The sequence below is a fragment of the Tauraco erythrolophus genome, unplaced genomic scaffold (genome assembly GCF_009769465.1).
Source record: "Tauraco erythrolophus isolate bTauEry1 unplaced genomic scaffold, bTauEry1.pri scaffold_100_arrow_ctg1, whole genome shotgun sequence".
NCBI lineage: Eukaryota > Metazoa > Chordata > Aves > Musophagiformes > Musophagidae > Tauraco > Tauraco erythrolophus.
This window is the reverse complement of record NW_028238562.1, coordinates 21,914-47,555: the sequence shown is the minus strand read 5'-3', so window position 1 is coordinate 47,555 and position 25,642 is coordinate 21,914. Positions and strand designations below refer to the sequence as shown.

Here is a 25,642-nt window from a genome sequence, read left to right as displayed (position 1 = left end):
CCATGCCCCATACCCCATGCCCTGTGCCCATGCCCCATGCCCCTTGCCCCATGCCCCACACCCCATGCCCATGCCCTGTGCCCATGCCCCATGCCCCTTGCCCATGCCCCATGCCCCATGCCCCACACCCCATGCCCCACACCCCACGCCCCGTGCCCATGCCCCACACCCCATGCCCTGTGCCCATGCCCCATGCCTCATACCTCATGCCCCGTGCCCATGCCCCATGTCCCATGCCCCATGCCCCACACCCCATGCCCATGCCCCATGCCCCACACCCCATGCCCCGTGCCCATGCCCCATACCCCATGCCCATGCCCCATGCCCCATGCCCCATGCCCCACACCCCATGCCCTGTGCCCATGCCCCATACCCCATGCCCTGTGCCCATGCCCCACACCCCATGCCCATGCCCCATGCCCCATGCCCCACACCCCATGCCCTGTGCCCATGCCCCATACCCCATGCCCATGCCCCATGCCCCACACCCCATGCCCTGTGCCCATGCCCCACACCCCATGCCCATGCCCCATGCCCATGCCCCATTCCCCACACCCCATGCCCCGTGCCCATGCCCCATGCCCTGTGCCCATGCCCCATACCCCATGCCCATGCCCCATGCCCCATGCCCCACACCCCATGCCCTGTGCCCGTGCCCCGTGCCCCGTGCCCCATGCCCCATGCCCTGTGCCCATGCCCCATGCCCCATGCCCCGTGCCCCGTGCCCCGTGCCCCGTGCCCCACCGCTGTCCAGCTCGGAGACGTAGCACTCCTCGACGACGCCGGCCGGCGTGTGCACCTTGGCATCGATGACGCCGCGCGCCCCGTTCAGCTGCACCGCGAAGGACGCCGGCTGGTTCACCGTCACCGTCTCCTGCGGGCACACGGCGCTGGCACCTGCCCCCAGGGACACGGCCGGGGGGGCATGGGGTGGCACCAAGAGGGGTTCCAAGGGTGACACAGCAGTGCCAGGTGGCCCAGGGGTGACATGGGGGGCACAGGGGTGGCACCAGAGGTGGCACCAGGAGGGGTCTCAAGGGTGACACGGTGGTGCAAGTTGGCCTGGGGTGAGCCGGGGGCACAGAGGTGGCACCAGGGTGGCTCTAAGAGGGGTCCTAAGGGCGACAAGGGGGCACGAGGTGGTCCAGGGGTGACATGAGGTGGCCCAGGGTGACATGGGTGACACCAAGGGTGGCACCAAGAGGGGTCCTAAGGGTGATACAGGGGCACAAGGTGGCCCAGGGTTGACACAGGGTGATACAGGGGACCCAGAGGTGGCACCAGGGGTGGCACCAAGAGGGGTCCCAAGGGTGGCCCAGGGGCGCCAGGTAGCCCAGGGGTGCCACGGGGGTCCCAGGGGTGCCACCAGGGGTCCCGGAGGCAGGGGATGCCCCTGGGGTGCCATGGGGGTGGCTGGTGCCCGCGTACCTGGAGGCTGGTGACGGTGAGGCGCCGCGCGTCGTCGGAGTGGGAGGCCACGGGCACCACGAAGGGGCTGTCGGGGATGTGCTCGTCGTTGAACTTGATGGACACCTCGTAGTCACCTGGGGGCACAGCGGCGGGCTCGCACGGGGATGCCCGCGCACGGGGACACCCTTGCACAAGGATGACCCTTGCCTGGGGATACTCTTGCACGAGGGAGACTCTTGCACGGGGACACCCTGGCACAGGGACACCCTGGCACGGGGACACCCTGGCACGGGGACGCTCTTGCACAAGGATGACCCTCACCTGGGGATACTCTTGCATGAGGGACACCCTGGCACGGGGACACCCTGGCACGGGGATACTCTTGCACAGGGACACCCTTGCACAAGGGCACCCTGGCACAAGGACACCCTGGCACGAGGACACCCTGGCACGAGGATACTCTTGCACGAGGACACCCTGGCACGGAGACACCCTGGCACAGGGACACCCTGGCACGGGGACGCTCTTGCACAAGGATGACCCTCACCTGGGGATACTCTTGCACAGGGACACCCTTGCACGAGGACATCCTGGCACAGGGACGCCCTGGCACAGGGACACCATTGCACGAGGGCACCCTGGCACAAGGACACCCTGGCACGAGGATACTCTTGCATGAGGACATCCTGGCACGGAGACACCCTGGCACAGGGACACCCTTGCCTGGGGATACTCTTGCACGAGGGAGACTCTTGCATGGGGACACCCTGGCACAAGGACACCCTGGCATGGGGACACCCTGGCACGGGGACACCCTGGCACAGGGATACTCTTGCACGAGGACACCCTGGCACGGGGACACCCTGGCACGGGGATACTCTTGCACAAGGATGACCCTTGCCTGGGGATACTCTTGCACGAGGGAGACTCTTGCATGGGGACACCCTGGCACGGGGACACCCTGGCACAGGGACACCCTTGCACAAGGACACCCTGGCATGGGGACACCCTGGCACAGGGACACCCTTGCACAAGGACACCCTGGCATGGGGACACCCTGGCACAGGGACACCCTGGCACGAGGACACCCTGACACAGGGATACTCTTGCACGAGGACACCCTGTCACAGGGACACCCCGGCACGAGGACACCCTGTCACAGGGACACCCCGGCACGGGGACACCCTGGCATGGGGATACGCTGGCACAGGGAGGACCCTTGCCTGGGGATACTCTTGCACGAGGACACCCTGGCACGGGGACACCCTGGCACGAGGGTCCCCCTTGGGTGGCACGCGGCCACGCTCAGCCCTGGCGGGGGGCAGCAGCTCCCGGCTGGGGGTTTGGGGGGTCGGGGGCTGCAGGGGGGGATGACACCCACACCCCCCCACCCCCCCCCACCCCCCCACCCCGTTCCCGCGGACGCACCCGGCTCCTGCACGAGGTAGGAGACGCCGCAGGAGCCGTCCTTGCGGTCCTCGAAGGCGATCTCGGCCTTGCTGGGCCCCTCCACGGCGATGGAGAGCCCCCCCGCGCCCGCCTCCCGCGTCCAGATGCTGAACTCGGCTGGGGGGGGGGGCGGGGGGCACACACCCGTGGGTGCTCCCGGCACCCACAGCCTCCCAGTGCGCCCAGAGCCTCCCCATAGCACCCACAGCCTCCCATATCCCCCGTATCCCCCCATAGCACCCATACCCCCCGTATCCCCCCATATCTGCCCCATACCCCCACATATCCCCCCACACCCCCCCATATCCCCCCACACCCCCATCTCTCGCCTATAGCACTCATGTCCCTCCATATACCCCCTATAGCACCCATATCCCCCCCTTTTCTCTCCCAGCACCCACATCCCCCCCCATACCACCCATCTCCCCCCCGTATCCCCCCCCATAGCACCCATATCCCCCCCTTTCCCCTCCCAGCACCCATATCCCCCATATCCCTCCCCATACCACCCATCTCCCCCCCCATAGCACCCATACCCCCCCATAGCACCCATACCCCCCCATATCCCCCCATAGCACCCATACCCCCCATATCCCCCCATATCTCCCCCATATCCCCCCACACCCCCATCTCTCGCCTATAGCACCCATGTCCCTCCATATAACCCCTATAGCACCCATATCCCCCCCCTTTTCTCTCCCAGCACCCACATCCCCCCCCCATACCACCCACTTCCCCCCCGTATCCCCCTCCACACCCCCCTTCTCCCTCCTATAGCACCCATCTCCCCGCTCCCAGCACCCTTATTCCCCCCATACCCCCACCCCTAGCACCCATATCCCCCCCATACCCCCACCCCTAGCACCCATATCCCCCCCATACCCCCCATATCTCCCCCATAGCACCCATACCCCCCAGCTCCCCCCTCCAGCACCCGTCTCCTACCCTATAGCACCCATATACCCCTATAACTCTCCATCTCCCCCCATACCCCTCATATCCCCCCCATAGCACCCATGTCCCCCCATATCCCCCCTGTAGCACCCATATGCCCCCATATCCCCCCCATAGCACCCATATCCCCCCCTTTCCCCTCCCAGCACCCATATCCCCCATATCCCCCCCCCATACCACCCATCTCCCCCCCATATCCCCCCCCATAGCACCCATATCCCCCCCTTTCCCCTTCCAGCACCCATATCCCCCATATCCCTCCCCATACCACCCATCTCCCCCCCCATAGCACCCATACCCCCCCATAGCACCCATCTCCCCCCATACCCCCCCATAGCACCCATATCCCCCCATACCCCCCCATACTTCCCCATAGCACCCATACCTCTCCATAGCACCCATCTCCCCCCATACCCCCCCTAGCACCCACACCCCCCCATACCCCCCATACTCCCCCAGCACCCATACCCCCCCATACCCCCCATACCACCCCATAGCACCCATACCCCCCATAGCACCCACACCCCCCCATACTCCCCCAGCACCCATACCCCCCCAGCACCCACACCCCCCCATACCCCCCCAGCACCCATATCCCCCCCATACCCCCCCCATACCCCCCATACCCCCATACCTGGCACTCCTGCCACCCCCCGCTGGAGGCCGGGCCCCCCGGCGCGCACCTTGTGGGCACCCCCCTCGCCGAGGGGTCCCACGGTGAACTGGAAGGGGCTGGCGGGCACGTGCTGCCCGCGGTACTTGACGCTGACGGTGTGGGCGCCCGTCTCGCGCGGCACGAAGCGCACGCTGTAGGTGCCCTCGCCCCCCGCCACCACCTCCGCCTCCGACCGCTGCCCCGACGGGCTCAGCACCTGCGCCGACAGCTCCTGCGCCGCCGCCTCGCCTGCGGGCACAGCCGCCGTCACCCGCCAGCCCAGTGCCAGGGCACCCATGGCCAGGGCATCTCGGCACCCCGCCATCCCATTGCCATGGCACCTTGGCACCTCGGCACCTCGCCATCCCAGCACCAGGGCACCCATGGCCAGGGCATCTCGGCACCCCACCATCCCATTGCCATGGCACCTTGGCACCTTGCCATCCCATCGCCAGGGCACCTCGGCACCTGCCATCGCATTGCCATGGCACCTTGGCACCTTGGCACCTCGCCATCCCAGCGCCAGGGCATCCATCGCCAGGGCATCTCGGCACCCGGCCATCCCATTGCCATGGCACCTTGGCACCTCGACATCCCAGTGCCAGGGCACCCATCGCCAGGGCATCTCGGCACCCCACCATCCCATTGCCATGGCACCTTGGCACCTCGCCATCCCATCGCCAGGGCACCTCGGCACCCGCCATCCCATTGCCATGGCACCCCAGCATCCCAACATCCTGGCACTCCAGCACCCCACTGTCGTGGCATCCTGGCACCCCACTATCCCACCATCACATCATCATGGCAACCTGCCATCCCATCGCCAGGGCACCCATCGCCATGGCACCCGGCATCCCACCACCCCATCATCACGGCACCAGGGCACTCCAGCACCAGGGCACCCAGGAACCATGGCACCATGGCAGTCCAACACCTCAGCGCCATGGCACCCTGGCACCAGGGCACTCCAGCACCAGGGCACCTCACTGTCATGGCACCCTGGCACCCACTGGGGACCCCCCACCCCGGTGCACGTCCCCGTGCGAGGGGCGCACGTCCCCTCTCGTGAGCAGAGCGGCCTCGTGCGAGCGAGCGTGTCGCACGGGCACGTGTCGTGGCCTCGTGCGAGGGGCACGCGCAGGCTGGGGTGGGAGGGGGTGTGCTGGGCACCGGGGTGAGCGGGCAGCCCTCGTGCGAGGGCACCGCCTCTCGTGTGAGTGTGAGCCCTCCCAGCCCAATGCCCACCCAACGCCCACCCAACCCCCCACAACTCCTCACCCAACCCCTCACCCAACACCCACTCAACTCTTCACTCAATGCCCACCCAACCCCTCACCCAACGCCCAACCAACTCCTCGCCCAACACCCACCCAACCCCTCGCCCAACACCCACCCAACTCCTCACCCAACTCCTCACCCAACACCCACCCAACTCCTTGCCCAACGCCCACCCAACCCCTCATCCAACCACCACCCAAGCCCACTCAACTCCTCACCCAATGCCCACTCAACGCCCACCCAACCCCTCACCCAACCCCTCACCCAACTCCTCGCCCAACTCCTCACCCAATGCCCACCCAACACCCACACAACCCCTCACCCAACACCCACTCAACTCTTCACTCAATGCCCACCCAACCCCTCACCCAACGCCCAACCAACTCCTCGCCCAACACCCACCCAACCCCTCACCCAACCACCACCCAATGCCCACCCAGCTCCTCACCCAACACCCACCCAACTCCTCACCCAACTCCTCGCCCAACACCCACCCAACTCCTCACCCAACGCCCACCCAACCCCTCATCCAACCACCACCCAAGCCCACTCAACTCCTCACCCAATGCCCACTCAACGCCCACCCAACCCCTCACCCAACCCCTCACCCAACCCCGCCCAACTCCTCACCCAACGCCCACCCAACACCCACCCAACTCCTCACCGAACTCCTTGTCCAATGCCCACCCAACCCCTCGCCCAACGCCCACCCAACGCCCACCCAACTCCTCACCCAACCCCTCACCCAACATCCACCCAACTCCTCACCCAACGTCCACCCAACCCCACCCAACTCCTCACTCAACCCCTCACCCAATCTCCCACCCAACCCCTCACCCAACCCCCCACCCAACCCCTCACCCAACGCCCACCCAACCCCTCACCCAACGTCCACCCAACTCCTCACTCAATGCCCACCCAACCCCTCACCCAACACCCACCCAACTCCTCACCCAACTCCTCACTCAATGCCCACCCAACCCCTCACCCAACGCCCACCCAACCCCTCCCTCGCCCACCCAGCCGCTCGCCCGACACCCACCCTCCTGGCCGCGGGCGATGGAGCCGAAGGAGCCCAGCCCCTCGCGGGCCAGGAAGCCCCCGAAGACGTTGGGGAAGGGGTCGCCGCCGACCTGGGTGGACTCCTCCACCCGCACCTCCCGCTTGGTCTCGCCGCCGCGCGTCTTGCTGATCTCGGTGCGCTCGGTGCGCGTGTAGGTGTGGCTGCTCCGCGTGAAGGTCCGCGTCAGGCGCTCCTGCGCCGACACCATCTGGAACCAGTTGCCTGGCGGGCACCACGCCCGGCGGGTGGCGGGGGACGGGCGAGACGGCGCGGGGAGGGGGCGGGCGGGCAGACGGATGGGGTGGGTGGAGGGTGGTGGGGTGGAGGTGGACATAGGGATGGGTGGAGACGTGGGTGGACGTAGAGATGGACACGGGGATGGACGGAGACGTGGATGGACACGGGGATGGACCCACAGATGGATGTAGGGATGGATGGACACACGGATGGACATGGGGATGGACACGGGGATGGATGGAGACGTGGGCGGACACAGGGATGGACCCACAGATGGATGGACACAGGGATGGACACAGGGATGGACACAGGGATGGATGGAGATGTGGGTGGATGGATGGATGGATGGATGGATGGATGGATGGATGGACGGACGGACGGATGGACCCACAGATGGATGTAGGGATGGATGGACACACAGGTGGACATGGGGATGGACACAGGGATGGATGGAGACGTGGGTGGAGACGTGGGTAGACGTAGAGATGGACACGGGGATGGATGGAGACGTGGATGAATGGATGGATGGACCCACAGATGGATGTAGGGATGGATGGACACACAGGTGGACATGGGGATGGACACAGGGATGGATGGAGACGTGGGTGGAGACGTGGGTAGACGTAGAGATGGACACGGGGATGGATGGAGACGTGGATGGATGGATGGATGGATGGATGGATGGATGGATGGACGGACCCACAGATGGATGTAGGGATGGATGGACACACAGGTGGACATGGGATGGATGGAGACGTGGGTGGAGATGGGGACAGACATAGGGATGGATGGGTGGATGGATGGATGGACCCACAGATGGATGTAGGGATGGATGGACACATGGATGGAGAAATGGATGGACGTAGAAATGGACATGGGGATGGACAGAGACATGGATGGACATGGGGATGGATGGATTGACCCACAGATGGACATAGGGACGGATGGAGACATGGATGGACATAGGGATGGATGGATGAACGGACCCACAGATGGACATAGGGATGGACGGACACATGGGTGGATGTAGGGATGGATGGACAGACAGAGGGATGGAGGTAGAGATGGACACAGGGACGGACAGAGACACGGAGGGACATGGGGAACGGGCAGGGGGATGGAGGCAGGGAGGGATTTCGGGACAACGCCAGGGTGGACGGCCACACGGACGGACGGACGGACGCGCAGACGGGCGGACACGCGGACGGCGGCGGGTGCAAGCGGACACGGGCGTGGACAGGAGGGACACGGACGGACGGACGGACGGAGAGAGAGAGAAGAAGGAGGCGGAAATCAGAGCTGGAGCGGCTGAGACGCGTCCCCGTCCCCGAGCCCCGCGAGGAGGAGGAGGAGGAGGAGGAGGAGGAGAAGGTGGAGGAGGAGGAGGAAGAGGAGGAAGAGGAGGAGGAGGAAGGGCAGCCCCTACCTGGGATCTTGAGGTTGAGGTCGCAGGTGCTGCCGATGGTGGCGATGGAGGGCGCCTGCCGCCGGCGCGTGATGCTCTCCTTCATCCGCCCCTCGCCCGTCACCTTCACCGTGAAGGGGCTCCCTGCGGGCCAGGGCCACCTCAAGGACCTGCTGGCCCCATGGGTGCCACCCGGCGGGTGCCCGCGTCCCACCCCACCCCACCTGGGACGTGCTTGTCGGCGAACTTGATGTTGATGATGTAGTTGCCGGGCTCGGTGGGGCAGTAGGTGACCTTGCAGGTGCCGTCCTCCACGTCCTCGCAGTTGATGTCCACCTTGCTGGGGCCCTCGATGGACAGGCCCAGCCCGCCGTAGCCTGGGCAGCCACGGGGGCACGCTCAGAGGTGGCCCGTGGCTGCTGGCCCCGCCATGGCCATGGCCACCGGCCAGTTTGGCCACGGTCATCGTGTGGCCACCATCCCGTCCCACCTTGGTCATGACCGTGCCGTAGCCACGGTCTTCATGGCATCAGTCCCTCAGCTATGGCTGCACTGTGGTCATGGCCACCATCTTGTCCTGGCCATGGCCACACCACAGCCATAACCGTGGCCACCAACCTGACCCAGCCACCACCACGGACACCACCTCATCCTATGCTGGCCACAGCTCTGGCATGGCGTTGGCCACCATCTGGTCTTGGCTTTGACCACGCCACGACCGTGGCCACCACCCAACCCCAGCCACAACCATGGCCACCATCTCATCCCAGCCACAACCACCATCCCATCCTGGTCATGGCCATGGTGACCTCATCCCAGCCATGACCATGGCCACCATCTCATCCCAGTCGTGGTCACCTTTCCATCCTGGCTGTGACCACGGCCACCATCTCACCCCAGACACAACCATGGCCACGATTCCATCCTGGCCATGGCCATGGTGACCTCATCCCAGCCATGACCATGGCCACCATCTCACCTCAGCCACAACCATGGCCACCATCCCGTCCTGGCCATGGCCACCATCTCATCTCAGCCACGACCACCAGCCCATTCTGGCCATGGTGACCTCACCCCAGCCACAACTATGGCCACCATCCCATCCTGGCCATGGCCACGGTGACCTCATCCCAGTCATGACCTCACCACGCCAACGACCATCCCCACCCGTGGCCCCGGGGAGCATGGTCTCACCGGCGCTGCGCGTGTCCACGATGAACTCGGACATCTCGAACGTGTGCCCTTCCACCAGCCCCTTGCCCCACACCTTCACCCGGCTGGCGTCCCCGATCTCCGACTGCCCCACCAAGATCTTGAAGGGGCTGTTGGTGACGTGCTGCCCGCTCTTCTTCACGCTCACCACGTGCTCGCCCACCTCCTTGGGCGTGAAGGAGATGCCTGCAGGGGACACATACCATGGTCAGCCACCTCCACCAGTTCTGGCCACCTCCACCATCAGCCCCTGGTCATCTCCACCAGTTCTGGCCACCTCCACCAGTCCTGGCCTCCACCATCAGCCCCTGGTCACCTCCATCAGCCCCTGGCCACCTCCACCAGCTGTGGCCACTTCCACTAGACCTGGCCACCACCATCAGCCCCTGGTCACCACCATCAGCCCAGGCCACCTCCATCAGTCTTGGCCACCACCATCAGCCCCATGTCACCTCCACCAGCCCCATGTCACCCTCACCAGCCCCTGGGCACCAGCGACGTGCCCTGGCCGTGGCCACCAAGTCCTGGGCACCCAGTGCCACTGGGCCACCCATCCCCGTGACCTCACAGCCCCACTGTCCCCCATCCCACGTCCCCAAGCCCCATATCACCTTCTCTGCATGCCCACCACCCGACATCCTACATCCCACATCCCGGTTCTCCTGCGCCCACATCGTCCCAGCCCCACCGTGTCCCCGTGCCCCCCGTCCTGTGCCCACCGATGTGGCGGTTGGGCAGGCGCTTGAGCAGGCAGGGCTCCTCGTTGCCCGACGGCGCCCGGATGCTGGCCGTCAGCAGGCTCAGGTCCGTCTCCGTGATCTTCAGCGAGACGTCCGTCGAGGTGCCCACGTTGAGTTGGGACGTCCGCATGGAGTCGTCCCCTGTGGAGAAGCCATCAGTGGGGCTGAGGGTGGATGGGGGGGGGATAGATGGGGTCTCCAGGGCTGGAGATGGATGGGGCGTCCAGGGTTGGAGACGGATGGGGTCACCAGGGTTGGAGATGGGTAGGGTCTCCAAGGCTGGAGATTGATGGGGTCACCAGGGTTGGAGACGGATGGGGTCTCCAAGGATGGAGATGGATGGGGTCTCCAGGGTTGGAGATGGATGGGGTCTCCAGGGTTGGAGATTGATGGGGTCTCCAGGGTTGGAGATGGATGAGGTCTCCATAGCCATGTGGACAGGGTCCCCAGGGTCAGGGATGGATGGGGTTCCCATAGATGCATGAATCAGGTCCTCGAGGCCACACGACAGGGACCCTGTGAGGACCCCTGGGCCACGTGATGGGGTCCCGGTGACCACGCAGGGGTGGTCAAGACCATGTGATGGGGTCTTGAAGGCTGGGGAGGGATGGGGTCCCCGTGGCCATGTGGTGGGGTCCTGGTGGCCGCGCAGGTGTCCCCATGGACAAGGTCCCCATGGTCATGTGATGAGGTCTTCAAGGTCCCCATGGCCATGTGATGGGGTCCCAAAGGCCCCACAAGGTCCCCATGGCCATGTGACGGGGTCCTGGTGGCCAGAGACCCCATGGTTGTGTGACAGGTTCCTGGTGGCCACGCAGGTGCCCCCACGACCACGCAGGTGCCCCCATGACCATGACCACGCGGAGGTCCCCACGGCCATACGGAGGTCCCAAAGCCCTTGGTGGGATGCCCAGGACCACGAGGTCCCATCTCACCGGTGATCTTGGCGGTGAAGGGGCTGCCCGGGATGTGCTTGTCATCGAAGCGCACGATGATGTTGTAGTCGCCGGGCGCGGTGGGCAGGTAGGACACGGTGCAGGTCCCGTCCTTGTTGTCCTGGCAGGTGATCTCCGCCTTGGAAGGACCTTCCACCGCCAACGAGAGCCCACCTGGGCACCACGGGGTGGGCGTCAGGAGGCGTCGGGGGTCTCCAACCTCTTCCTGGTGGTCTCCAAAACCCTCCCAGACCCGCCCTGGTGCTGCCCCTCGGCCACCCTCACCCTCGCCGGCGTCCTTGGTGACGATGGTGAAGGTGCAGGGCTTGTTGACCATGCCATGGCTCAGCCCCGGCCCGTAGGCGCTGACGTGACGGGGGTTGATGGCGTCCACGTAGAACTGGAGGGGACTCCCTGGGGACATGGTGGGGTGGGACGCAACGGTCAGGGACCCCATGGAGCCACCCAGCACCACGATGAGCCGCTCGACCCATGGGCACTCAAGGTGGCATCAACCTTCCTCAGCCACCTCCCGGTAGCCCCCAGGAGCCCCCCGGTAGCCCGCCGTGGTCTCACCAGGGATGTGGTTGCCGTCGTAGCGGATGTCCATCTCGTGCAGCCCCTTCTCGGTGGGGGCGTAGCGCACCGTCACCGTCCCGTCCTTGTTGTCCGTGATGTTGGGGCGCGCCGTCTTTCCCGAGGGCATCCGCACCTCCCCTGGGGCCACCACCGCCTCGCGTTGGTCCGTGCCCCACGGCTCGGTTGGGCCGTGGTGGCCACCTCCACCCCAAAAGCCCCGTCCCGTACCTGTGATCTCACCCTTCTGCACCGTGAAGGGGATGACGAGGTTGAAGGGCCGGAGGTTCTCGGCGGTGGCGGGTGGCTCCTCTGTGGCCTGGTGCCGTGGGGCAGAGGGGAGGTGTGAGGACCACGGTACCCCACGGTGGGCTCCCAAGCCCGCGGTGACCATCGCGGTCCCCAAACCCCACGGCACAACATCTTGGCCTCAACTCTCCACTCCACGGTGCCCTCCATGGTCTCCCAGTCCCATGATGTCCACCACGGCCCCAACTCTCTGCCCCATGGTGCCCATCATGATCTTTCAACTCCATGGTATCCACCATGACCCCAGCTCTCTGCTCCTTGGTGGCCATCACCGTCTCCCACCTCCACAGTCTACACCATGGCCTCAACTCAGGTCCATGGTGTCCACCATGGTCCCAACCCCATGATGACCATCATGATCTCCCAGTTCCATGGTACCCACCACATCCTCCACACCCCTTGGTGCCCACCATGGCCCTGACACCATGGTGCCCATCATGGCCTCCCAACCCCATGGTGTCCACCATGGCCTCAACCCTACGATGCCTATCATGGTCTCCCCATTCCACGGTACCCACTATGTCCTCCCAACCCCACAGTGTCCATCATGGCCCCAGCCTCACGATGCCTATTGCAGTCTCTCAATTCCATGGTGCCCACCATGGTCTCCCAACCCTATGGTGCCCACTATGGCCCTGACCCCATGGTGTCCATCCCAGTCTCCCAACCCCATGATGCTCATCATGGTCTCCCAACCCTATGGTGTCCATCCCAGTCTCCCCATTCCACAGTGCCCACCATGGCCCCCCAACCCCACGGTGCCCACCATGGCCCCAACCCCATAGTGTCCACCACATCCTCCCAACCCCACGGTGCCCACCACATCCTCCCAATCCTATGGTACCCACCATGGCCCTGACCCCATGGTGCTCATCATGGTCTCCCAACCCTACGGAGCCCACCATGTCCTCCACCCCCCGACCCACCATGACGTGGAAGGGGCTGTTGGGGACGTGCTCGCCGCCGAAGCGGATGGTGATGACATATTTGCCGGGCTCGGGAGCGGTGTAGTAGATGTCGAAGGTGCCGTCATGGTTCTCCACCACGTCCACGTCCAGCTCAGCGCCGTCAGGGGTGGACACCTTGCAGGTGACCTTGCCCTGCCCGGCTGCTTTGGCGTCCACCGTGATCACCGTCTCCTCCCCGATCTGGATGGTGGGACCCAAGCAGGTACCTGAGGGGGAAAAGGGGGGATTGGGTCATGGCCATGGTCATGGTCATGGTCGTGGTCATGGCCATCGTCATAATCATGGTCATGGTTGTGGTCATGGTCATGGTCATGGTCATGGCCATCGTCATAATCATGGTCATGGTTGTGGTCATGGTCATGGTTATGGTCATGATCATGGTAATGGTCATGGTCATGGTCATGGCCATGTTCATGGTCATGTTCATGGTTATGGTTATGGTCATGGCCATTGTCATGGTCATGGTAATGGTCATGGTCATGACCGTGATCATGGTTATGGTCATGGCCATCATCATGGTCGTGGTCATGACCGTAGTCATGGTCATGATCATGGCCATGGTCATGGCCATGGTTATGGTCATGGTCACGGAGACCCACAGCTCCGCCCCACCACTGGCCCCGCCCCCGGAGCCACTTACCGGGTCCGTGGCCCCCAATGGAAACTGCGGAGAGAGACCAGAGACCACGTGAGATGGGGGCGGGGGCGGGGGGGCCGCTCAGCCCCACTGCGCCGTGGGGCAGGGGTGGGGGGCAGCAGTGGGGCAGCTGGGGGGGGCGATGGGGCAGGGGGTGGGGGCAGCCGTGGGGTGAGGAGGGGGTGCCGGGGGGGGGAGGGGCCGCTGTGGGGCAATGGGTGACGCCGTGGGGCAGCACGGGGGTGCTGGGGGGCAGCGGGGGGCAACACGGGGATGGTGTGGGGCAGTGGGGAGATAGGGGATGCCATGGGGCAGGAAGGAGGCGCCGTGGGGCAGTAAGTGATGCCATGGGGCAGGAAGGGGACGCTGTGGGGCAGGAAGGGGATGCCATGGGGCAGGAAGGGGACGCCGTGGGGCAGTAAGTGATGCCATGGGGCAGGAAGGAGACACCGTGGGGCAGGAAGGGGATGCCATGGGGCAGGAAGGAGGCGCCGTGGGGCAGTAAGTGATGCCATGGGGCAGGAAGGGGACGCCGTGGGGCAGGAAGGGGATGCCATGGGGCAGGAAGGAGGCGCTGTGGGGCAGTAAGTGATGCCATGGGGCAGGAAGGAGGCGCCGTGGGGCAGGAAGGGGATGCCATGGGGCAGGAAGGAGGTGCTGTGGGGCAGTAAGTGATGCCATGGGGCAGGAAGGAGGCGCCGTGGGGCAGGAAGGGGATGCCATGGGGCAGGAAGGGGACACCGTGGGGCAGGAAGGGGACGCCGTGGGGCAGGAAGGGGATGCCGTGGGGCAGGAAGGAGACGCCGTGGGGCAGTAGGTGATGCCATGGGGCAGGAAGGAGGTGCTGTGGGGCAGTAAGTCATGCCGTGGGGCAGAAGGGGACGCCGTGGGGCAGGAGGAAGCAGCACAGGGATGCTGCGGGGCAGCATGGGGATGCCACGGGGCAGCAAGAGGACGCCATGGGGCAGCAAGCGATGCCACGGGGCACCGAGGAGATGCCGTGGGGCAGGACGGGGCCGCCGTGTGGGGCAGCGGGGCCGCTGTGGGGCAGGACGGGGCTGCCGTGGGGCAGCGGTGGTGCCATGGGGCAGGGCGCACCTGTGACGAGGCACTTGCTGGCGTCGCCGGCGGGCACTGCCAGGGTGCGGAAGGGCGAGCGCGGGATGTCGTCGCCGCCGTACTTGACGGTGATGGTGTAGCGCCCGGGCACGTCGGGCACGTAGGACACCGTGTAGGTGCCGTCGCCGTTGTCGCCGATCGACGCCTTCTTGGGCTGCCCCTCGGGGTCCTGCGGGCACCCCCCGCCTCAGCACCCCGTGGCACGGGGAAAAGGCACCCGCCCGGGCACCCGGTGGGGCCCAGCGCCCAACGGGGTAGGTGCCAGGGCACTCTATGGGGCTCAGCATCCAATGGCATGGGTGCCAGGGCAACATATGGGGCTCAGTGCCCCATAGCATGAGTGCCAGGACAACATATTGGGCTCAGCATCCCATGGTGTGGGTGCCAGGGCACCTTATGGGGCTCAGCACCCAACGACAAGGGTGGCAGGGAACCATATGGGGGTCAGTGCCCAACGGGGTAGGTGCCAGGGCACCCTATGGGGCTCAGCACCCCATAGTGAGGGTGCTACGGCACCCTATGGGGCTCAGTACCCAATGGCATGGGTGCCAGGGCAACATATGGGGCTCAGCACCCCATAGTGAGGGTGCTACGGCACCCTATGGGGCTCAGCACCCAATGGCATGGGTGCCAGGGCAACATATGGGGCTCAGTGCCCCATAGCATGAGTGCCAGGACAACATATTGGGCTCAGCACCCCATGATGTGGGTGCCAAGGCACCTTATGGGGCTCAGCACCCAACGGCAAGGGTGGCAGAGAACCATATGGGGGTCAGTGCCCCATGGCGTTGGGTGCCAGGGCACCTTATGGGGCTCAGCACCCAACGACAAGGGTGGCAGGGAACCATATGGGGGTCAGTGCCCCATGGTGTTGGGTGCCAGGGCACCCTATGGGGCTCAGCACCCCATAGTGAGGGTGCTACGGCACCCTATGGGGCTCAGCACCCAATGGCATGAGTGCCAGGGCAACATATGGGGCTCAGTGCCCCACAGCATGAGTGCCAGGACAACATATTGGGCTCAGCACCCCATGGTGTGGGTGCCAGGGCACCTTATGGGGCTCAGCACCCAACGGCAAGGGTGGCAGGGAACCATATGGGGGTCAGTGCCCCATGGTGCTGGGTGCCAGGGCACCCTATGGGGCTCAGCACCCCATGGTGTTGGGTGCCAGGGCATCCTATGGGGCTCAGCACCCCATGGCATGCGTGCCAGGGCACCCTATGGGGTTCAGCACCCCATGGTGTTGGATGCCAGGGCAACATATGGGGATTAGCATCCCATGGCATGGGTGCCAGGGCACTCTATAGGTCCCACCACCCCATGGCATGGGTGCCAGGGCATTATATGGGTCCCAGCACCCAATGGCATGGGTGCCAGGGCTACAATATGGGGCTCAGCACCCCATGGCATGGTTCTAGCACAACATATGGGGCTCAGCACCCAACGGCATGTGTGCCAGGACACCATGTGGGTCCCAGCACCCAACAGCACGAGTGCCAGGGCAACAATATGGGTCTCAGCACCCCATGGCATGGGTGCCAGGGCAACAATATGGGTCCCAGCACCCCATGGCATGGTTCTAGCACAACATATGGGGCTCAGCACCCAACAGCATGCATGCCAGGGCACCATGTGGGTCCCACCCTGCCACGTCCTACCCTCCAAGCCACCCATGAACCTCCACCCCACCACGCCGCGGGCACCAGACCACCCTGTGCAGCTCAACACCCACCGCCGTGCCCCACCACCTCCCGGGCTGGAGTCCCCACCCCACCCCATGCCACCCCATGCCACCCACCAGGATCTGGACGGTGAGCAGCCCCTCGCCCGCGTCGCGGGCGTCGATGGTGAACTCGACGGGCAGGCTGGCAGGGATGCCACTGGCGCTCAGCCCCGGCCCGCTGGCACGCACCTTGCTGGCATCGTGCGCCGGCAGCACCTTGATCTTGAAGGGGCTGCGGGTGGTGGGTGGGAGAGGTCAGTGGGGCGGTGGTCCCGTCCCACCCCACCCCACCCCAGGGTGGTGGGTCCTCACCTACGGGGCACCTCCTGGTCGGCGTACTTGACGGCCACGGTGTAGGGCCCGTCGGTGCCCGGGGTGTAGTTGACCTTGTGGGTGCCGTCGCCGTTGTCGCGGATCTCCACCGGCTCCGCCAGACCTGCGGGGGGTGGGCATCAGTGGGGCTGGGGGGGAGCCGTGGGGTGGGGAGACTTGTGGGGCAGAGCAGCCAACGGTAGGGCGTCCCATGGGGCAGGACATCCCATGGGGCAGGACACCTTATGGAGTAGGGCATCCATGGGGCAGGACTTCCATGGGGCAGGACACCTTATGGGACATGATGCCCTATGGAGTAGGGCATCCATGAGGCTGGACACCCTATGGGGCAGGACATCCTATAGGGCAGGACATCCCATGGAATAGGGTATCTATGGGCTTGGGCACCATATGAAGCAGGACAACCCATGAAGCAGGACATCCATGGGGCAAGACATCCCATGGGGCAGGACACCTTATGCAGTAGGGCATCCATGGGGCAAGACATCCCATGGAGCAGGACACCTTATGGAGTAGGGCATGCATGGGGCAGGACTTCCATGGGGCAGGACACCTTATGAGACAGGATGCCCTATGGAGTAGGGCATCCATGGGGTTGGACACCCTATGGGGCAGGACATCCTATAGGGCAGGGCATCCCATGGGGCAGGACATCCCATGGAATAGGGTATCCATGGGCTTGGGCACCATATGAAGCAGGACATCCCATGGGGCAGGACATCCCATGGGGCAGGACACCTTATGGAGTAGGGCATCCATGGGACAGGGCGCCCTATGGAGCAGGACACCCTATGGATTAGGGCATTCATGTGGTTGGGCACCCTATGGAGCATGGGACCCATGGGGTTGGACATCCTATGGAGCAGGACATCCATGGGGCAGGACAACTCATGGGGTAGGACATCTATGGGGCAGGGACATCCTATGGATTAGGGCATCCATGTGGTTGGGCACCCTATGGAGCAGGACAACTCATGGAGTTGGGCACCCCATGGAGGAGAACATCCCATGGAGGAGGACACGCCATGGGCAGGACACCCCAGGGGTAAGACCCTCCCTCCACCCACGCCCCCACCGTGTCCCCACGTACCGGAGGGTCCCAGCAGGGTGACCTCCAGGGGCGCCAGCCCCGCGGCGCTGCAGTCCACGGTGAAGGTCTGGGGCACCCGTGCCCTCACGCTGGGGCCCAGCCCCGGCCCCGAGCACTTCACCTTGCTGGGGTCCACCACGTCCTTCACCGGCACCCGGAACGGGCTCCCTGCGGCAGCGGTGGGGTCAGGGGGGAGCTTGGGGTGGCCATGGGGTCAACACGGCCATGGGGTCAATGACAGCGTGGGGACAGCACGGCCAGGGGTCAACATGGCCATGGGGACAGAATGGGCATGGGTCAACATGGCCATGGAGTCAATGTGGCCATGGGGTCAGCATGGCCATGGGGTCAATGACAGCGTGGGGATCGACTGGCCAGGGGTCAACATGTCTATGGGGTCAACACGGCCATGGGGACAGTATGGCCATGGGTCAGCATGACTGTGGAGTCAACGTGGCCAGGGGGTCAACATGGCCATGGGGTCAACAACAGCGTGGGGATAGATCAGCCAGGGGTCAATATGGCCATGGGGTCAACATGGCCATGGATCAACATGGTTATGGAGTCAATGTGGGCATGGGGACAGCACGGCCATGAATCAACATGGCCATGGAGTCAACGTGGCCATGGGGACAGTATAGGAACAGCACGGCCATGGGTCAACCTGGCCATGGGGTATAACGTGGCCATGGGGTCAACATGGCCATGGGGTCAACAACAGTGTGGCGATAGACTGGCCAGGGGTCAACATGGCCATGTGGTCAACACGGCCATGGAGACAACATGGGGACAGCATGGCCATGGGTCAGCATGGCTGTGGAGTCAACGTGGCCGCAGGTGCAGCATAGCCGTGGGTCAACATGTCCATGGGGTCACCATGTCCACAGGGTCAACATCTCCATGGGGTCAACACGGGCATGGGCACAGCATGGAGACAGCATGGCCATGGGGTCAATGTCTCTACAGGGTCAACACCTCCATGGGGTCAACATGGACATGGAGCCACCAAAGCCACGGCCGTAGGGACAGCCATGGTCAGTGGGTGGAGTCAGCACAGCCACGGGGTCACCATGGCTGTGGGCATGAGGCCATCACGATCACCCCCAGCCGCCAGCACCCAGGAACCCACCCCCGCCCCACGGCCACCCCGGTGGGTGCCCCTGGCCACCCCCAGCCCCAGCCACGCACCAGGGATGGGGTGGCCACCGAAGGTGATGTTGACATCGTAGTCGCCGGGCGTGAAGGGGATGTACTCCACCGTGCAGCTCCCGTCCTTGTTGTCCTTGCAGGACATCTTGGCCTCGGAGGGCCCCTCGATGGCCAGGCCCAGCCCCCCCGTGCCTGCGCCCCTGTGGGCATGGTGCCGCTCAGGGACGTGGTCACGGGTGGCACGGCCGGGGTGGGAGGGGTGTGTCCGTGGGAGGGAGATGGAGATGCCACCTCCATGGCAGGTGGATGGAGGTGTCATGGTGGTGGCGTGGGGCTGGATGGAGGTGTCACCTCCACGGCAAGGGGATGGAGATGCCACCTCCATGGCAGGTGGATGGAGGTCTCACGATGGTGGCAAAGGGATGGAGATATCGCAATGATGGTGACAGAATGGACATGTGACCTCCATGGCAAGGAGATAGCATGATGGTGGCAAGGGGATGAAGATGTCACCTCCATGGCAAGGAGATGGAGATGGCATGACGGTGGCAAGGGGATGGAGATGCCACCTCCATGGTAAGGGGATGGAGATGTCACAATGGTGGCGAGGAGATGGAGATGTCGTGATGGTGGCGACAGGATGGAGATGCCACCTCCATGGCAAGGAGATGGAGATGGCACAATGGTGGCAAGGGGATGGAGATGCCACATCCATGGCAGGGGTTGGAAATCCCACATTGGTGGCAAGAGATGGAGGTGCCACACCCATGGCAGGAGGACAGAGGTGCCACACTGGTGGCATGGGACGGAGGTGACGCATCCAATGGCACAGGATGGAGGTGGCACCTCCATCGCAGGAGAAGGAGGTGCCACACTGGTGGCAGGGGTGGGAGGTGGCCGCGGGGGGTCCGGTGCCCACCTGGTCTCCACGGTGAAGCGGTTGGCCTTGCCGACGAGGCCGCCCTCCAGGCCGGGCCCGTGTGCCCGCACGCGGCTGGGGTCACAGCCCTCCGCCACCCCCACGCGGAAGGGGCTCTTGGGGACGGCCACCTCGTCGTAGGTCACCTCCACCCGGTGCACGCCTGGCAGGGAGGGGGCACGCCGTCACCCTCCTGCCTGCCCCACCATGGAGGGGAGGTCCTTGGGTGGGGTTTAGGAGGGTCTCAAGGGGTTTGGGGACCCTTGGGTGGGGTTTAGGAGGGTCTCAAGGGATTTGGGGACCCTTGGGTGGGGTTTGAGGAGGGTCTCAGGGGGCTTGGGGGTCACTGGTTGGAGTTTGGGAGGGTCTCAAGGGGTTTGGAGGTCCTTGGGTGGAGTTTGAGGAGGGTCTCAGGGGGTTTGGGGTCCTTGGGTGGGGTTTGAGAGGGTCTCAGGGGGTTTGGGGGTCGCTGGTTGGAGTTTGAGAGGGTCTCAAGGGGTTTGGGGGTCCTTGGTGGGGTTTGGGGGGATCTCAGGGGGTTTGGAGGTTCCTTCTTGGTGGTGTTTTTGGGGGGGTCTCAGGGTTTTGGGGGTCCCTGGTTGGGGTTTGGGTGGAGATTGAGAGTCCCTGGTTGGGGTTTGGGGGATCTCAGGGGGTTTGAGGGTCCCTGGGTGGGGTTTGAGGAGGGTTTCAGGGGATTTGGAGGTCCATGGTTGGAGTCTGGAGGGATCTCAGGGGGTTTGGGGGTCCCTTGGTGGGGTCTTGGAGGGGTTTGGAGGTCCCTAGTTGGGGTTTGAGGAAGGTCTCAAGGGGTTTGGGCTTTCCTTGATGGGGCTTTGGGGGGATCTCAAGTGGCTTGGGGGTCCCTGGTTGAGGTTTGGAGGATCTCAGAGAGTTTGGGGGCTCCTTGGTGGGGCTTGGGGGGGTCTCAGGAATTTGAGGGTGGACGGGGCTTGAGGGGGGTCCCTCTCCAAGGGTTCCTTGAGGGATGAAGGACGACTGGCCAGGGTGGGGGGTCCCTGGAGTGGGTGGGGGTCCCCGGGGGGGGGTCTCTCACCGTCCTCGTAGGGGGTGTAGTCCACACGGTAGGTGCCATCGCCGTGGTCGGTGACGTAGGCGTCGGTGGTGGCCCCCGAGGGGTTGACCACCCGGGCCTTGACGTGGGGTCCCCCCGTCTTGGTGAGCGCCCGGGCGTCCACCGTGAAGTCGGTGGCCACTTCCCGCAGCACCCCTGCGGGGTGGCACGGCACCCTCAGCGCCCGCCCGCCGAGGGGGTCCTCACCCACCACCCACCACCCGCCCTTCCCGAACTGGGGGGTCTCCAGCCCCTCGTCCTGCTGCGCCCCACCACGACGGGGGGACGGGGTGCCCGGGGGAGCCCCTCCAGGAGATGGGGTGACCGTGGGGATGTCCCAAGGACCTCATGGGCAAGGGTGGCGTGGGGAGGAGGTGGCCATGGGGGTGTCTATGGGGAGGAGATGCCTGTCAAGGGTGCCCATGGGGAGGAGATGTCCATGGGGATGCCCGTGAGGAGGAGGTGCCCAAGAAGATGCCCATCCAAGGGGGAGATGGTCATGGAGGGCACATGTCCATGAGGATGCCCCTGGGGAGGGTGTGTCCATGGGGAGGAGAAACCCATTGAGAATGCCCATGGGGAGGAGATGGCCATGAAGGGAAGGAGATCGTGGGGATGCCCATTGAATGGGGAGGTGCCCATGAGGAGAACACGTCCATGGGGAGGAGAAACCCATCAAGGGTGCCCATGGGGAGGGGACACCTATGGATGGTGCCCATGGGGAGGAGATGGCCATGAGTGAGAGATGCCAACGAGGAGGTCCCCCATGAGGAGAACATGACCATGGGGAGGAGAAACCCACTGATGGTGCCCAAGGGGAGGACAGAGCCATAAGGGAGAGGTGCCCATGGGGAGGAGATACCCATGGATGGTGCCCATGGGGAGGGGACACCATCAAGGGTGCCCATGGGGAGGAGATGGCCACGAGTTAGAGGTGCCCATGGGGATGCCCATCCAACGAGGAGATCCCCATGAGGAGAGCATGCCCATGGGGAGGAGAAACCCATTGATGGTGCCCATGGGGAGGACAGAGCCATGAGGGAGGGAGAGGTGCCCATGGGGAGGAGACACCCATCAAGGGTGCCTATGGGGAGGAGACACCCATGGATGGTGCCCATGGGGAGGAGATGGCCATGAGGGAGAGGTGCCCATGGGGATGCCCATCCAATGAGAAGGTCCCCATGAGGAGAACACGTCCATGGGGAGGAGAAACCCATGGATGGTGCCCATGGGAAGGAGACACCCATGGATGGTGCCCATGGGGAGGAGACACCCATGGATGGTGCCCATGGGGAGGAGATGGCCATGAGGGAGAGGTGCCCATGGGGATGCCCATCCAATGAGGAGAACACGTCCATGGGGAGGAGAAACCCATTGATGGTGCCCATGGGGAGGACAGAGCCATGAGGGAGGGAGAGGTGCCCATGGGGAGGAGACACCCATCAAGGGTGCCCACGGGGAGGAGACACCCATGGATGGTGCCCATGGGGAGGAGACACCCCTGGATGGTGCCCATGGGGAGGAGATGGCCATGAGGGAGAGGTGCCCATGGGGATGCCCATTCAATGAGGAGAACACGTCCATGGGGAGGAGAAACCCACTGATGGTGCCCATGGGGAGGACAGAGCCATGAGGGAGGGAGAGGTGCCCATGGGGAGGAGACACCCATGGATGGTGCCCATGGGGAGGAGATGGCCATGAGGGAGAGGTGCCCATGGGGATGCCCATCCAAGGAGGAGGTCCCCATGAGGAGAACACGTCCATGGGGAGGAGAAACCCATGGATGGTGCCCACGGGGAGGAGAAACCCCTGGATGGTGCCCACGGGGAGGAGACACCCCTGGATGGTGCCCATGGGGAGGAGATGGCCATGAGGGAGAGGTGCCCATGGGGATGCCCATCCAATGAGGAGAACACGTCCATGGGGAGGAGAAACCCACTGATGGTGCCCAAGGGGAGGACAGAGCCATGAGGGAGAGGTGCCCATGGGGAGGAGAAACCCCTGGATGGTGCCCACGGGGAGGAGAAACCCCTGGATGGTGCCCACGGGGAGGAGACACCCCTGGATGGTGCCCATGGGGAGGAGACACCCCTGGATGGTGCCCATGGGGAGGAGATGGCCATGAGGGAGAGGTGCCCATGGGGATGCCCATCCAATGAGGATGTCCCCATGACGAGAACACGTCCATGGGGAGGAGAAACCCATGGATGGTGCCCACGGGGAGGAGATGGCCACGAGGGAGAGGTGCCCACGGGGAGAAGCATCCTGCGGGCATCAGGCCCCACCACCAGCGCCACCGGCCGCCCTCACCTCGCGGCTCCACGCCTTTGCCGTAGACCTTGACGTCGGCGGTGTCGACGGCGGGCTCGACGGCCACGCGGGCAGGGAACTTGGGCACGGGCCGCCCGCCGTACTTGATGGTGACGGTGTAGGCGCCGGCGCAGGCGGGCGTGTAGGTGATGGCGTAGGTGCCATCGCGGTTGTTCTGGATGAGCACCTCGGCCTTGGTGCCCGCCTCCGAGATGATCTCGATGGTCAACTCCGCCTCGCCCGCTTCCGAGCAGTCCACGGTGAAGGTGGCAGTCTCGCCCGCCCGGCCCCGCTCCAACCCGGGCCCGCTGGCACGCACCTTCTCCGGGTCGAAGCGTGGCACCACGGTGGCGGTGAAGGGGCTGCCTGGCACGTGGGTGCCAGCGAAGAGGATGTTGATGGCGTAGTCGCCCGGCGCGGCGGGCAGGTAGGAGACGGCGCAGGAGCCGTCGCCGTTGTCCTGGCACTCGATCTTGGCCTCGCACGGACCCTCCACCGTCAGCCCCAGCCCCCCGGCGCCCGCGCCCGCCGTCTCGATGGTGAAGGGCGCCGGGACCCCCACCAGCCCCCCGCGGAGTCCCGGGCCGTGGGCACGAACCTGCGGGCAGAGGGGAGGGGGGGTGGGTGGGTGGGTGGGCGAGGGGCGGGCGAGGGGGTGGGCACGGTGCGGGTGAGGGGGCGAGGGGGGTGGGCAAGGGGTGGGCATGCGAGGGGTGGGCACACTGGGGGGGCGTGCAAGGGGTGGGCACGCTGGGGGGGTGTGCAAGGGAAGGGCACACTGGGGGTGGGCATGCGAGAGTTGGGCACACTGCGGGGGTGTGCAAGGGGTGGGCACACTGGGGGGGTGTGCAAGGGGTGGGCACACTGGGGGGTATGCAAGGGGTGGGCACACTGGGGGGCGTGCAAGGGGTGGGCACACTGGGGGGGTATGCAAAGGGTGGGCACACTGGGGGGGTGTGCAAAGGGTGGGCACACTGGGGGGGTGTGCAAGGGAAGGGCACGCTGGGGGTGGGCATGCGAGAGTTGGGCACACTGCAGGTGAGGGGGGGTGCTGGGGGGTGTGCAAGGGGTGGGCACGCTGTGGGGGTGTGCAAGGGGTGGGCACACTAGGGGGGTGTGCAAGGGGTGGGCATACTGGGGGGTGTGCAAAGGGTGGGCACACGGGGTGGGCATGCGAGGGGTGGGCACACTGTGGGGGTGTGCAAGGGGTGGGCACACTGGGGGTGTGTGCAAGGGGTGGGCACACTGGGGGGGGTGTGCAAGGGGTGGGCACACTGTGGAGGTGTGCAAGGGGCGGGCACACTGGGGGGTGTGCAAGAGGTGGGCACACTGGGGGGTGTGCAAGGGGTGGGCACACTAGGGGTGAGCATGCGAGGGGTGGGCACGCTGCGGGTGAGCGTGCCAGGGGCGGGGGTGCTGGGAGTCAGCGTGCAAGAGATGGGCACAGTGGCAGTGAGCGTGCAAGGGATGGGGGTGCCAGGGGCAGGCGTGCAAGAGACGGCTGTGCTGGGGTCAGCGTGCAAGGGGTGGGCACACTAGGGGTGGGCACACTAGGGGTGGGCACAGGGGGCGCCCACACATGAGAGGGGGGGTGTGTGTGCCAGGGGGGTGGTCGCATGTGGCGCACACTCATGCCAGGCAGGGGGGGCGTGGGCACACGTCGCACACGCGCGTGCCAGGGCTGACCTTGGTGGGGTCGGGGGGCAGCTGCGCCTCCACGAGGAAGGGGCTGCCGGGCACCGGGTGCCCGTCATAGGTGACGTCGACGCGGTAGGGTCCTTCCTCGGGGGGGGTGAAGGCGGCGGGGCGGGGGGCGCCGGGGGGCGCGGTGCCCAGGCGGCATGGCACCGCGCGGCGCCCGGGGCCCGTCACCGTCACCTCGAGCCGGCCCTGGCCCCCCGCGCCCGCCGTGTCCACCGCGAACTCCTGCGCCTGCCCCACCTGCGCCTCTGGGGGGGCACGGGGGGGGGGGTCAGGGGGTGCCCCCCACCCAAGGGGGTGCCCCCCACCCAAGCGGGCACCCTGCCCAAAGGGGTCTCACCCCCCCAGGGGTGCTAAAGAGGGTCCCTTCCCCCAGCCAGGGTGCTCCCCCCACC

General features: G+C 65.4%; 1 protein-coding gene across 1 annotated transcript in view; it reads right to left on the bottom strand.

Moving 5' to 3' along the window:
• The window catches only part of LOC147526102 (filamin-C-like), a gene marked incomplete at its 5' end in the record, with an annotated part of 51,367 nt that overhangs the window by 5,333 nt on the left and 20,392 nt on the right, over positions 1–25,642 (bottom strand). Inside the window, 24 exons of the mRNA XM_086630483.1 lie at positions 745–874; positions 1,429–1,544; positions 2,839–2,976; positions 4,448–4,717; positions 6,789–7,031; positions 8,473–8,595; positions 8,676–8,828; positions 9,646–9,849; positions 10,383–10,544; positions 11,339–11,512; positions 11,624–11,752; positions 11,915–12,055; positions 12,146–12,233; positions 13,150–13,397; positions 13,832–13,855; positions 14,927–15,116; positions 16,746–16,902; positions 16,983–17,106; positions 18,094–18,261; positions 19,282–19,442; positions 20,162–20,324; positions 21,219–21,392; positions 23,547–24,144; positions 25,233–25,495. Coding sequence (XP_086486609.1) covers positions 745–874; positions 1,429–1,544; positions 2,839–2,976; positions 4,448–4,717; positions 6,789–7,031; positions 8,473–8,595; positions 8,676–8,828; positions 9,646–9,849; positions 10,383–10,544; positions 11,339–11,512; positions 11,624–11,752; positions 11,915–12,055; positions 12,146–12,233; positions 13,150–13,397; positions 13,832–13,855; positions 14,927–15,116; positions 16,746–16,902; positions 16,983–17,106; positions 18,094–18,261; positions 19,282–19,442; positions 20,162–20,324; positions 21,219–21,392; positions 23,547–24,144; positions 25,233–25,495 — 4,341 coding nt within the window. The remainder of the gene's footprint in view (positions 1–744; positions 875–1,428; positions 1,545–2,838; positions 2,977–4,447; positions 4,718–6,788; positions 7,032–8,472; positions 8,596–8,675; positions 8,829–9,645; positions 9,850–10,382; positions 10,545–11,338; positions 11,513–11,623; positions 11,753–11,914; positions 12,056–12,145; positions 12,234–13,149; positions 13,398–13,831; positions 13,856–14,926; positions 15,117–16,745; positions 16,903–16,982; positions 17,107–18,093; positions 18,262–19,281; positions 19,443–20,161; positions 20,325–21,218; positions 21,393–23,546; positions 24,145–25,232; positions 25,496–25,642) is intronic.